Consider the following 14,396-nt stretch of genomic DNA (forward strand, 5'->3'; position numbering starts at 1 on the left):
ATTTAGTTGCGCAAGTCTCTTGTGTTTGTAGATGCCAGAGGTAATGTCGGGTTAAGGAGAAGAAAATTTTGCATGTTGTTTTGTTGTTGGTCAAGAGACTTGCGCAACTAAATTGCCTAGTGTGAAAAGGGTCTTAAAGTTTCAAAACAAATGCAGAAGATTAACCAAGAAAAAAGATTAAACCCAAATAGACCAATAACAAGTTAATATTCCAAAAATCCGTGAATGTTTACGGCTGTCATAGAATTCTATCCGATCAAAAGTGGTTTTGGAATAAAACCACATTCCGTGGAATTGAATTTTGTTTAATATTATTGGGTTTTCTTCAAGTTTTAATTAACTTCTTTACATAATTTTTGATACAAATGGCACATGGTGACAGATTTATATATAACCAAAATTAGAAATTGTGTCAGTTTATCTCTTTATATTAAATTTTTACTGGATTTTGTTATTTGTATCCAATTATATTGTAAAACCAATGAAATTTTTTAGATTTTTAACGAAGTCTACATTCTTAAAATTGAATAATTTGTTCAAGGCGGGAAAAGTGCGGGAAAAGAAAAACTCTACATATCATATAAAAGATATTAGCGGAGTTCACTATTAAGTGCGAATGGTCTTGCATCATTGCAAATGCAAAATTTTACCGTAATCAAATAACAAAATACACACAAAAACCTACATATACAATTTTGCAATGATGCAAGACCATTAGCACTTAATAGTGAACTCCACTATTTTGAAGACGCATCTAAAACCATATAAATCATGAACTCACATGTCAGAGTTCACGAGAAATTCTACAATATTATAAAAAACAAGTAAGAGAGCTACATACATATATTCGGCTGTGCCGTCTTATATACCCTTCTCCAAATTATACTTCAAAATACAAATTTTAAATATTTTTAGGTAAACAAAACTTTATTTTTTTATCCTAAGTTCTATTTTTTAATTTTTTGGGAACATTTTTTTTTCGAATTGTTATTTTAAATTTTTTTTAAAATAATTTTTTTTTTTTTTTTTTGAAAAAAAATTCTGGTTAAAAAATATTTTTTTCCGATTTTGACCCATTGTAGGTCCAACTTACTATGGTCTTATATACGTCGTTGCAAAGGTCTTTGAAATATCTATCATTAGATATCCATATTGTCTATATTAATGAGGTTGTCCTGTTATTTCCTCATATCTCAGCCATTTGTGGACCGATTTTGCTGATTTTCAATAGGAAACTTCTCGAAAGCATGTCTGACAGAATTATTGAAGATTTGGATCCCGAAGATATCTGGGGTCTTCAGAAAATTGATTTCAACAGGCAGACAGACAAACATGGCTTAATCGACTCCGCTATCTATAAGGATCCAGAATATATATACTTTATAGGGTCGGGAAATTATGTTGTGGAAATTACAAACGGAATGACAAACTTACGAAGGTGAGGGGTATAAAAATCTGTTTTTTTTTTTGTATTCGAACAGTTTCTTAGATCAATTTAGCAATTTTTAATCTATATTTGATTTAATAATCGAGTTTGGCAAGTACATACATTATTATACAATAAAACCAATTTTGAACTTTGTAACAGTTTTATAGAAATTGTAGTTAAAATAATATATACTTTTGTTTAAATTTTTAAAATACATTACGCATTCAATTATAAATAATAAACTTACAAAATGTCTGTAATTCCAAGTGAGTTATATAAAATTTGTTTTCTATTTTAAATAGAATAAGTGCATTGCAAATTGGAAATGTTTAAGATACGCTTTTCAACTTCCGATAAAACGGTAAAAATCTAAATAAACGCGATTATAAAAAATACGTCCTCACTGAAATCAATTATAGATTATAATTTGATTTTTTGATCTAAAAAATCGACATAAATCGTGAATTATATAAAGTACCAACTTGTTAAAATTCATTGGATTTTCTACTTCCTAGCAAAAAAAGCGAGGAAAAAGAACACCACGAATAGGTGACCTGAAGTATTTAAAATTTTGGTGAAATTAAGATGAAAAAAACTTAGCAACAGTTAGTACATATATAAACTGTAGTCTTATACAATAATACGATCATAAGCGCTATATATCGAGTTTAGTCCTGGATCAATTGCTATTTAAGATCGACCAACAAATGTCTGAGAACTCTTCAAAAATACACGAATACCCTGATTTTATTTACATAATTTCGAACCAAATGGGAAAAATATTTTTTAACCCATTTTTTTCATGAACCATTTTTTTGAACTAAAATTAGTTGTTTATTTTTAAAAAGTTTACTTCAATTGAACCCGTCATTTCGAAAATGGCACGAATTACATTTTTTCGAATTTATTGTAGAATTTTATATATTCCCTATATTCATGTAACAAACGGTTAAATGGAAACAGTAACACTAATTTAGATTATTTCGCTAACTGCTATGCCCTTATTATAGTATAGAACTGAACGAAAAGTTTTTTTTTATAATTTCAGTAGTATTGGAAAGCTGTAGCATTAGCACAGATATACTAATTTAAAAATAATTCAATATACATATTCATTAAATAAAACTACAAATTTGTTTTTACAATTAATTTTATTTACAAAATTTTAATCTTTTCCTAATTATTATTATTATTACTTTAAAAATGACTCTAGTCTCTTTTGTGCGGAATTCTTCTTATCATCTTTTGTTTGTTTTTGAAGTAAAGCAGCCAGTTGTAGAAGAGAATTCTGTTTTTGTGTTTTAGAAACGACTTTATTAGGAGCATTATTATTGGCAACTTTTTTATTTTTGGTTTTCGATATTTCCTTTTTTGATTTCGAAGGCAAGGGAGTAGATATGTTGTTTTCTAAATTACTGCCATTCTTATTTTTCTGCTGATGATGGCTTAATAATTTTTTTCCAGATTCAAAGGCAGGAGTTTCTTTTTCAGTTTGACTTTTTTCTTGTACCAACTGCTGGCGAGTCTTTAGCTTTGGATTTTCTAATTTTAATAAAGATTTTCGTTTACATTGATAACAACTAATCGCCAGGTTGTGTGAATTTTTTTTCATTAACCATTTCGCACGATTTTTTTGCTTTTTATTCAAAACTTTGCCAGTAGAACCTTTGACTTGCTCCAACTTTTCTATTAATTTCTTTGTCTTGGAATTATTATTAAATTGTTTAGATATCAACTTAAGTCCATATGTACTGTCGTTCCAAAAACATCCGCAATATGGACACATATGTGATGTGGCGAACTTTTCCTTAGGGATTTGTAAATTGTTCCTTGCTAGCTTCCGGCAAGTATTTCTGTAATAAAATAATTGTTTAGCTGTGAAAGCACAAATCCCCAAAGTACTTACATGTAATAAGATTTTAGCATTTTGTGTGTTTGAAAATCAACCTGTAACGTATTTGCACTGTTCCATAGTAGTTCGATTTTATTTTCAATCGACATTATTCCAAACTAAGTTGATAAAAAAATAATTAATTGAAAAAATGCAGAAAATTTCTTAACAAAATTTAGGCAACAAAACACACAAGTCAATGCGAATTTATATAAGGTGGTAGAAGCTCTACAACTTTGATATATTTGAACTGTCAAAATTGCCTGTTGTTTTTATTGCTTTTGGGTTTGTTTTATTTTTCGCCACTACAAACACAAATCAATTTGATAGTTCAAACATCTAAACAATGAAGAAAACTAATCAGCTGTTCTTCTGAGGTGACCTTATATAAAATCGACTTCACACTAGCGTTGTACAAAATGGGAGTATTTGAATCATAAATATATATATATGAATATTGAGTATCCAGTTTCTAGAGTTTATGCAAGCGATTATTCGAGGTAACTTAAATAGGCAGTTTGACGATTTCTTTCGTAAAATCGGAAACCGCTGATTTTTCTACTTAAATTTTATTATAGAAATTAAACTTGGATCCCCAGGATTAATATCTGATTATATGAACTATATTTTATAGTGCGAATTACAATGCATTTGAAAAATTAGTAATCGGCTGTTTGATTGACAACGGCTTATATGAATTCGACTTGATTGTACATATATACCTAAACACAACATAACTATTTTTTATATATGTAAGTTTTAGCTATACAGTGATTTGTGTAAGAAAGCTGCGTGATTTTATGAAAATGACTCGTTAAGAGCAAAAAACTCGTTTTGGGTCATTGTCAATGCCATATACCTATTTACGATCGATCTGACTACAAACTTATTATTATGTATCAAGTTATTTGGAATACTGTTTTATTTTGAATTAAATCAGAATAAAAAGGTTTCCACTGTGGATTTTATCATGAAATGCAACTGTGTTTAAAATGCGACTCTGTATTTATACCAACATGGGCGACATCTAGTGTTGTTTTTCACGGAATTATTTTTGAAATTTTCTTCAACAGCAATCACAAACGCAGTCGCGGCATAACTTGGGAATTGATAAATTGAAAAAAGAGTTTAGGGAGTAAATTAATATTAAAAAATAATAATAATAAGAGACAATTTAAAACCAGAAAGTTTTGCTGTAAAATTCGATAACAATTGCATTAAGAATTTAAAATATTGTCGGTGAAAATATTCTCGAATGGATCCTTTTACGCAGGTAAATTCCAAATGCATGACATTTTAAAAAGACTTTTAAACTAAAAAACATGAATATTTGTAATTATTAATTGTAGCGTATGCTTGAAAAGGCAGAACAGCGAAGTCGGACGCTGGGAATTAGTAATGCAGCTGTAAGTAAATTTCCAGTATGCGATAAAGAGGCTTCATCAAATTTTAATGCAATAAGTGGCGCTTGTGCAACAACAATGGCGATGGCGTCACAGCAACAAAAACAACAAAAGCCAATGCAAACAATTGTATCGGGTGACGGCAGTGGTGCAAACATAACTAAATTGCATGTAATAGAAAAGAATAACAAGGAAAAAACTGTGGTTTCGACTTCACACGGTGCAAACTCTCCACAAAAAGTTCTAAGACAATTTTCTGCTGTGGATAAGGAAAATATGGATTTGGGTATAGAAATTAATATAGTTACTGATAAAAATGTCGAGGTGAGAATTAAATATATTTGAATAGAAACCATTTGTTGTTCATTGCAATTCTATGGGTATTTTTTGAAAGCCTTAAAATTGTAGCTTTTGTTTTAGTAGTACTTTATCATTTTATGTATTTTTTAATTTAATATTCTAAGATACAGGTTCAAGTAGAAGAACAAGATTTTACAGACGACGAACATAAAGTAGAGCAACAGGAAGCTTCAGAGCAAAAATTCGATCAACCAACAGCTAATTTACGCGATACTTCTAGAAATCGCTTACAACGATTAGGAGCTCTATATTCAAACACAGATGACTTGTCCTCTCCAATTCATCGGACAGAGGGAAAATTTCATGCCGACGGTAATGAGGACACTGTAGATTCACAACTGCGTAAGCCACAGCAGCGTTTAGGTAAATTAGCTGCTCTTGCCAATACCATCAATCAATGGGAAGATGACACGTCACATCATGGCGTAACCACTAACTCGTCTGTAGTGCAACCTCCACCACCTAAACCAGAGCTTCCAAGTAGAAGCAGATCAGGACTTGAGGGACAAGTGAGTGCTGTAGTTTCAAAGCCATCAGTGCAATGCAAAGTGGAAAAGAAAAACACAACTGAAAAAGATAAAACTAAACAGTTAAAATGGGATCCTAAAGTAATTAATTCCTTAGAAGCTCAAGGATTTCAAAGAAGGGAATCATCAAACGTTAAAGTTTCGTACGAATTTGCTGAGGAGTCAAAAGATTCTATTCGAGAAACTCCTTGTACTAATGATAAACCCAAATGTGATGTAGTCGAAGAAAATCGTGCAGTGGGTAAATTAAATGCAAATAAATTCGCCTCGATTTCAACAAATGCTGCTGCAGACAATATTACTCAAACTGAGAAGAAAATTCCAAACGTCAAGACCGGTTTGGTTTCAGGACGTGCAGCTCTATTTGAATCTCAAGTACAAAGCCACCAGCAGCAGCAACAAAAGCCTCAAAAAGACCCGACAGAGCTTTCATTGAAAGAACGCATGAAATTATTTGAAAAAAATAAAGGTGAGGCTCTAGTACCAAAGGCAGCTTTTGGTATGGCACCAGCAATAAGTAAAATTATCCAAGACACCAATCACAAAAAGGATGAACAAAGAAAAGGTAACAATTTGCCATAATCTCTCAATTTATTTTCCTGTTCATATATTTAATTATTTAAAATGAATTTAGCAAAGCCAAATGTACCGTCAAAATCGCAAGCGGTTTATAATTCCAATGCTACTTCATGTTCAGCGACCGTTGTAAAACCTTTTGCCGATAGCAAAGTACGTGACAAAGTGACTGCATTAGTCAATGCTAGTACAGGAAGTACAATCAAAGATGACATTAGAAAACAACGCGAAGAAGATCTACAGTTGCTGGCCAATCGCTTTAACAGACAAAAAGACTTGATCAACCAACAGCAGAAGCAGTTGCCTACGATTTCAAGCAAAAATATGCCAACTCCTCCACCCCCTCCTCCACCAATGTCTGTAAATACATCAAAAAGAAGATCTCGTAAGTTGGTCCAATTAAAAAATGTTACATTGTATGAATTGTATGTAATCTTTTAGCTGGCGATGTAATCGACGAAGACAATAAACGTCCACGAAAGTCCCATCAAGGAACTCAACAGCGCTTGTATCCAGTCTTGCCGAGCTTTGAATCGAATGAGTCCAGTGAGTCTGACAATGAAAATAATTGCTGTACCACAGCATCAGTTTCAGCTTTAAGTACATCAGATGAAATGAAGTCCGCAGCTCAACCTTTACGCGATCACAATCAACATGATCAAGGATCGGACGATGAAAACGAAGACAGGTGTGAAGATAGTTTATATTCTTGTCTACTCTTTCTATTATGCATAGAATAGCATCTGAAATTATCATACATTTACAAACAGATTCAAACCAAATGACACATCCCCCACATACATACATACATATTTAGAACATAAGTTATTTATTTCTTTACTTTGATATTTGTATTCCATTTAAATAAATTTGTGTGTTTCTTTGTTTATATAACACACTTGAATTTATTCGTATTAATTTGTACAACTCTTTTGTGGCAGTTATATGGAATCAGAAGCCGAGGACAGCAGTGTTGGTTTATGCAATGGTAGTTTGGGACGTGAAATAATGCAAGTTGTTGAAAAGAATGATCAACAAGTGACCAACAATGTAAAGGTATGTTTTCTTGTAAGTTTTTTCAATTGTATTTTTGATCATAAACATCTTTTTACAGGAAGTTCGTTACGCCGAAAAGGACCATTATTTTGGAGATAATACACAAGACACATCTATCAATTCATCTGATGCTTCAATGGGTGTAGATGATTATTTGGATGAGGCATTGGATGATAATGTAGAGGAGGGGGATGAAGAAGACAGCAGCCATTTGTCTAGAGATGTAAGTTACATCTATAAATATTTATATTGATGTTGTTTTTTTTAATACATTTTATTTGAAATTTTTAGAGTAAAGGAACTACCGCCTCGAACAGTTTTAGTTTTCGAAAGGTGTCTACCGAAACAGATTACAATAAAATACAGGACACAGCAGCTACATCTACAACAAACAATGCAATCTACATGCAACCCGTCAAATCAGAGTTGAGTGTGAATAAAGAAAATGACAATGTAGTAACACTCGTACATACTGTAAGTTTTTATCGCAGACAACAAAGTGCAAATGTAAGTAGAACGTGTGATTCTTAATCCTTAAGCTTAATTTATATCGTGTCAAAAATGGTTTTTTGTTTTGTTTCATTGTTTTGCAGAGCGCAAATTCTACTCCCGTACGGAAAATATGTCGCGAACAACAAGTTTTACGTTCAGCAATGGAAAAACTGGACGCCAAAGCAGCTGCAGGAACTTCACTGCATTTTGAGCCAGACGTTGAAGAGACCGATGAGGATACTCAATCCGATTCGGAATTAGATGATGCAAATTTGGTTCAAGATAAAATCAAAAAGTTATTGGAGGAAGTGTGTAAACAGCAACAGGTTATTGCTCAAACCAGTCAAGCCTTGAATTTATGTGCGGCTACCATCGAATTTTCTGGATCTACGGAGTCGGTGGAGGGAGAGAGACATCTCCTAGTAGCGAGTAAATATCAACAATTTGAACGACAATGCAAATATCTTAATTATTAATAAAAATTTTCCAATCTATAGCTCATCGCAGACAAGCCTGCCTGGATGAAGTTCAGCGTCTACGCGTTGAAAAAACTCTTCGTCCTGTGGGGGCGCCCCGTGAAAAAGGCCGTTTGACAATTAAAGAAATTACTATACCTTTGAGACAAGATTATATACGCAAACTATCGTTGGACACAATATCCGGTCACCATTTGGTATGTCTCATCAAGTACAATGAGCATGTTTTAGCCACAAAAACCGTTCCAACTTTACCCGGTCTACTGGCTGTCAAGTTTCCTGATGTTTTGCAATTGAATAATGTGTATGCAGACTTCAAAGTTACATTGGAAATTTATGGTATGACTGCGCAAAGAGAAGTGTTGCCGCATGAAGTCAAGTATCACATAAATTTCAATAAAAAGTCTGGCATAAAGACGCCCAAAAAGAAAGCGTCCGATAATCGCCTGGTTATGCCCCCCGTGCAAAGTCCTGCTGGTCCTCATGCTGTTCGTACACCAGCATTGGTGCAATATGGTTTTGCTATATTCTCTCTACGGGAGATTCAGCGAACTTCGTGGACTTTGACACAAGTTTTAGGCGTTAGTCCTCTGGAAGGTGTAGTCCATATGAAAGTGAACTGTGAACTTTCGGTGTCAGTGGAGTACAAAGGATTTCTAACAATGTTTGAAGACATATCCGGTTTCGGAGCTTGGCATAGACGATGGTGCCATTTAAACGGCACCATGCTCAACTACTGGAAATATCCTGATGATGAAAAGAAAAAGGCCCCCATGGGCTCAATTGATTTGTATACGTGTACCTCACAAAAAGTCACTATTGCCCCCAGAGATATTTGTGCACGACTAAACACAATGCTGCTCGAATGCCAAAGGCCGGCTAAAGATACAGATCAGGAATCCTTAATCATTGTACCGAATGGTCGTACGACAACTGTGCGTTACTTGCTGTCAGCCGATACAAAAGAAGAACGTGAAGAGTGGTGTGCATATTTCAATAAAACCTTAACATTGTTACGTGCATGGGGTCCTCCGCAATAAAATATATTCACAGTTATTTATTTATCATTCCGATTATTGATGTTGAATCATTTTTGACATTTTCGGTATCGTTTAATATTTATGTATGTATGTATGTTTCTTTGTATTTTTCTGTATTGAACAATTAATTCATTCAATGATATTTTAAATATCATAATCGATATATAATTCTTCTAACTTGTTTTACATTAAGTTAACTTTACAAGTTTACATTTTTAATGCTGCGTTCGTCAACATTCATAATAAAAGCAACAAAATAAAATTATTAAAAAAAAAACAAATTAAGTAGTTTGGATTCGAGATTCATTTTATATTTTATTATATTTATTTTAAAGTAAATATTCAAATATTCGTAGAAATACATCCAGAGTTTGTTAATATAAATTGCAAGTGTTTTTGTTTAATTTATTAAAAATTTATAAATCAAAAAATAATTAGTTTGTACTGTTTAGTTCGAATTACCACTTACGTGATCGAATGTGCTATCATATCGAAAAATGATTTCGATGAAAAACTAATCGACGGGGGGCTGTCAGATGTGGCGATTTATAAATTTTGGATTGGGTGACATGACGATAAATTAGATTTTTTCGGCTTTATCTTTTCATATTTACATGAAAATATATAAAAATTCCTTTACCTAATGGAAAAATTTCCAGTCCTTACCTCATTTTTTGCTAGAGGTAAAATTTTGAAAAAAGACATGGTTTCAAAAATGTGTTGCATCCATTTTTGTGCAATATATGCCCATTGTTCGGAATGATTTCAATTCCGTAGTTTTTATTCCGATCGATTTCGGTTTAGGTTCTTCAGATTCCGTGTAATTTATTAATTCCAAAAATATTTAATTCTGTTTTTCTGATTTTAATTTGACAGCGTTTTTCATATTAAAACAAATGTGAAGGTTTCGGTACAGAAATTGATTAAAAATTTTACAAAACCAAATAATTACAATCAAATATCAATTCCACTTTGAAAACTGAAAGTGGTTTCATTCCGAAAGAAATTTATTCCACTTTCGATCGGAATGGAATTCTGTGACAGGCCTGATAGTTTCTAATTACTGAATTTCCTAAATTTGTAAAACAAAAAGTAAAGTGTTAAAGTGTTTTATTCATTAAAACTGAATCTGTATGTAAATTTCATCTAAACGAAAGTTCTTTTGCCATTTCTTTTGTTATGGTATCCGTTTCCCGCTAGTTTTTTTGTTTGCAAATATTCGGTAAGTGCTAGGCGAATTTAATGAATTCGCCTCGGTTAAGTGAATAAAAGCTTTGGGTTGTAAAAGGAAAAAGAAAAACTTTGTATTTAAGAAATTCCGTTATTTGATATCAAAAGAATTTTGTTATTATAGTTATGGATGGTCATTTTAATATAACGAACAATTCTGTTGTTTTCAATACATAAGGGAAGGCGTGCAAATAAATATATTTGTAATGTGATACATCATATTTTGTTTATCTTCGTCAAGGTAAGTTTTGAAGAATAATTTTTATGTTTGTTTCAATTTGTGTTGACAAATCTCCGGATTTTCGGGGAACTGTTACGCTTTTAATTATAGAATCAGATATGACAATTCCCTATTTTTTTTTAGATTTTTCATATCTAATAGGTACTTTACTTAAATAACAGTTGATTCAGAAATAACTTCATTTAATTAATTACATTAGACAATTATTTTTCAGCCTAATTTTTCGAACTATTTTATACCCTTCACCTTCCGTTTAAGCCATGTCCGTTTGTCTGTCTGTTGAAATCAATTTTCTAAAGACCCCAGATATCTTCGGGATTCAAATCTTCAATAATTCTATCAGACATGCTTTCAGGAAGTTTCCTATTTAAAATCAGCAAAATAACTGATGATTTTTGAAAAATTTTTTAACACGAATTTTTTTTACCACAAAAAAAAACCAACAAATTCTTTTAAAATTTAAAAAAAAAAAAAAATTTTAAATTTAAAAAGAAAAATTTTTAAAATAATTCGAATATTTTTTTTCCAAAAAATTAAAAAACAACTTTGGAAAAAAAAATAAATTTTGTTTACCTAAAAATTTTTAAAATTTGTATTTTGAAGTATAATTTGGTGAATGGCTCTCTTATTTTCTCTTGTTTCTTATTAATTTTAATTCTAAATTATTGAGCTTGAGGTCAGATTTAGGAATTAACAAAATAAAAACTATATTTGGATTTTCTCCAAAAACATGCAGTCACGGATCCACGTCAACCTTGAGTGGCGAGGATTTATACTTACCAGTCATGGTGAGTTTGTCATTCCGTTTGTAATTTCTACACTTTTCATTTGCGACCCCATAAAGTATATATATTCTGGATCGTTATAGATAGCGGAGTCGATATAGTCATGTCCATCTGTATGTTGAAATCAAGACAACCAAAAACCAAGACAATTACTAAGTCATTAATATAGCCAATATGGATATCTAATGATAGATATTTCAAAGTACTTTACAATGACGTATATAAGGCCATAGTAAGTTGGACCTACAATAGGTCAAAATGGGGAAAAATTTTTTTTTAACCGGCAAACATTTTTTTCTGATTTTTTTAATAATAAATTAAAAAAAAATTTTAAATTAAAGAAAAAAAATTGTATTAAAAATTTAAAAACTAATTTTGAGACAATTTTTTTTTTAAATTTTACGTTGCAACGTATAGCGAGTTGATATCATGAAGTATGCTAAAAGTTCAATATTTATCGCGTGATCCGCGATTTGGATTTCAGAATATTAGGCTATTCTGCGATATGGATCGCAATTCATCAATACTGCAAGCTACACGTTCAATAAATACCGCGATACTGGAACGCGGTGAATATACATACATATATTGAACGTGTAGCAGTGCCCTCACTTTATACGGATCGTGTAAAAGCAACAGTCAAACAACTTTCATCATACATATTTTCTTTGGTATACGGATGAATTTGAAAATAATAGACAGTAGTATGTAGTAATGTAATTAGTGTATTTATTGTATATCATATAATCTTTAATTCATTATGGTATATTTTAAAGATTTACATCAACTATTTTATTTTAATTTATATAATTAATTTTGTGAATATTTTAATCTTTTAATAAGTATGTATATATTAAGTATAGTATATTATATATAATTACATATATATGTATATTGTATGTTTGTTTGTATATTACGTCATATTCTTATTGATATGGTTTCGTTTGTCAATAACATGTTTAAAAAAACTCCCTAAACATTTAATTAAGCCAAGCTTATGTTTTTTTCTAAAAAAAAAATAAATTTAATACAAAATCTTACTTAAATAGCCATAAATCGTTATCTAAAACTGCATACCAAATGTACCAATATTTTAATAATTTTAATTAAAAAAAATGATGAATAAACAATTTTCAATACAAAATTTCCATTGATAAATCTTAGTGAGGGACTGATTTAGAATCATGACCGGAAAACAATTTTAAATTTTTTTATGAAAAACACTCAAAAATTATTTGAAAACTGAGTGATTTTCATATGATGATTTGAATAGTTTTCAGGTCGTGTTTCTGATCATAGATAAATATCCATAGATCGGAATTTCTTATGTCAAAAACCTAACTCAATTGTCAAAAACCTAAGTGATGAGAATGTTTAGTGAAAAAGCAATATGAAAACTAAAACAACACTCGTATGTTTGATTATTTTGAGTAATTTTATAGTTTGAGATTTTATTGTTTCTGGTAATAGAGAAATATACATACATAGAAACGGAAAAAAAGACTTAAACAAAAAAATTACTCAAAATAATTACATGTACGAGTGTTGTTTTTGTTTTCATATTAAAATGACAACTTAGTTAGGTCTTTGACAGGATAGTTTCCGATCTATGTGAATTTATCCATTGTAGTAATACTGATGATATTTTTCAACCAAAAAATCCTATTAAATTATTGAAATGTTAGTTGTCCTTTTAAGGCTTTATGTGATCACATCGTATCATTAGACCGGCTCATCCTCCATGCATGCAAGTAAATAATCATGTTTTCCTTAATCCCAAAAGTTTCATTCCCGTGTATTGATGACAAAATCATTTAATTACCAGAAAATCCCATGAAATTTATTAACAGCCCAATTCTAAAAAAAAATTCCCCGGGAGTTTTAACATGGAATTTGAATAGGAAAAATGAGAAAAGGGAAAAAACTCCCGGGCAATTTTTGTTCATAATAGGGCTGTAAATATTTAATCAACCCCAAACAAAAGTATATTTCAATAACTAGAAACTGTTGAATTCTTCCTGCAGTTTCAAAACTCAATTTCATTAAATTTTTTTAACATTTTAAGTAAAGTTCTTTAGGATTTATTGAGGATATCTGAGGGAATACAAATATTAAATTATTAGGTCAATAATACCCTTCATCGTAAATGCGATTTGAATGCAGCAGATTTCGGAAAATTCTTTTTTCTTTATTTTGGCGAATAAGATCAAGGATTATATATTTTAAATAAAACCTTTGCCCAATATTATAATCCAGATAACGGAAAATATATTCCGTTATTCTATTTTTCAGTTGATTTTTAGGAAACTTGAGTAAAATATAAATAATGTATTTAAATTTGATTAAAATTAAATATTTATTATGGTTTTTAAACGTTAACGCTAACGTCATGGAGAAATACGCATAGACCGGAAACTAGAAAAAAAAACTCAATCAAACAAATTACTCGAATACATTCTCCACTTAGGTTTTTGACAACTGAGTTAGGTCTTTGACAGCAGAGTTTCCGCTCTATGTATATTTCCCTATGGTTGTCGTATAATCCTTTTATTTTGCAGAACGTAATCTAACTCTCCAAGGTACAAATCTATGGGGAGTGATGGCCAGCCAGCAGCTAGATTTTTGGTTTGGCTATACAATCTTGTAGTATTCAACACCATTTCACGTTGAAATTGAGAAAATACATATTGATATTGAACAAACCTAATTAGTATTGAGAAAATATATTTGAAACAACCTAGGAAAACCTAAATATATTTAGGTTCTCAAGGTATCAATAACAATTTAAATTTCATAATTGCAATTTATAGTTTCTCGATATTAATTGGGATTTCTCAACTTCAATTTGTGTTTTCTGAATGCATTTTTTTTAATTTAGTTTGCATTAAGT

The 14,396-nt window shown here is 30.9% G+C and overlaps 2 protein-coding genes across 3 annotated transcripts; one reads left to right on the forward strand and one right to left on the reverse strand.

Moving 5' to 3' along the window:
- Window positions 1-2,561: 2,561 nt before the first annotated feature.
- LOC135961890 (uncharacterized) lies at window positions 2,562-3,501 on the reverse strand. The gene is made up of 2 exons (XM_065513529.1): window positions 3,336-3,501; window positions 2,562-3,282 (listed from the first exon to the last, which is right to left on the reverse strand). Exons 1-2 carry the CDS (start codon window positions 3,428-3,430, stop codon window positions 2,622-2,624), a joined length of 756 nt encoding a protein of 251 aa, XP_065369601.1. The 5' UTR covers window positions 3,431-3,501; the 3' UTR covers window positions 2,562-2,621.
- Window positions 3,502-4,458: 957 nt separating this feature from the next.
- scra (scraps) lies at window positions 4,459-9,531 on the forward strand. Of its 2 annotated transcripts, none has more exons than XM_065511618.1 (10): window positions 4,459-4,593; window positions 4,670-5,047; window positions 5,188-6,175; window positions 6,245-6,571; window positions 6,628-6,874; window positions 7,128-7,242; window positions 7,301-7,465; window positions 7,534-7,749; window positions 7,836-8,163; window positions 8,232-9,531. In XM_065511618.1, the coding sequence occupies exons 1-10, from the start codon at window positions 4,576-4,578 to the stop codon at window positions 9,248-9,250; spliced, it is 3,801 nt and encodes a 1,266-aa protein (XP_065367690.1). In that variant the 5' UTR covers window positions 4,459-4,575; the 3' UTR covers window positions 9,251-9,531. The 2 variants fall into 2 exon arrangements, with proteins under 2 accessions (XP_065367690.1, XP_065367691.1); XM_065511619.1 differs by having other exon boundaries at window positions 5,194-6,175.
- Window positions 9,532-14,396: the final 4,865 nt, after the last annotated feature.

This window comes from Calliphora vicina, chromosome 5 (genome assembly GCF_958450345.1).
Source record: "Calliphora vicina chromosome 5, idCalVici1.1, whole genome shotgun sequence".
In the NCBI taxonomy this organism is placed as follows: Eukaryota; Metazoa; Arthropoda; class Insecta; order Diptera; family Calliphoridae; genus Calliphora; species Calliphora vicina.

Excerpts from the sequence above, each read along its gene's own strand:
- LOC135961890 (XM_065513529.1), bottom strand. The coding sequence starts at position 3,430 with ATGTCGATTGAAAATAAAATCGAACTACTATGGAACAGTGCAAATACG. Across the intron at positions 3,283-3,335 it reads ATGCTAAAATCTTATTACAT|AAATACTTGCCGGAAGCTAG; the intron begins GTAAGTACTTTG and ends ATTTTATTACAG.
- scra (XM_065511618.1), top strand. Across the intron at positions 7,243-7,300 it reads AAGTGACCAACAATGTAAAG|GAAGTTCGTTACGCCGAAAA; the intron begins GTATGTTTTCTT and ends ATCTTTTTACAG. Across the intron at positions 8,164-8,231 it reads GAGACATCTCCTAGTAGCGA|CTCATCGCAGACAAGCCTGC; the intron begins GTAAATATCAAC and ends TCCAATCTATAG.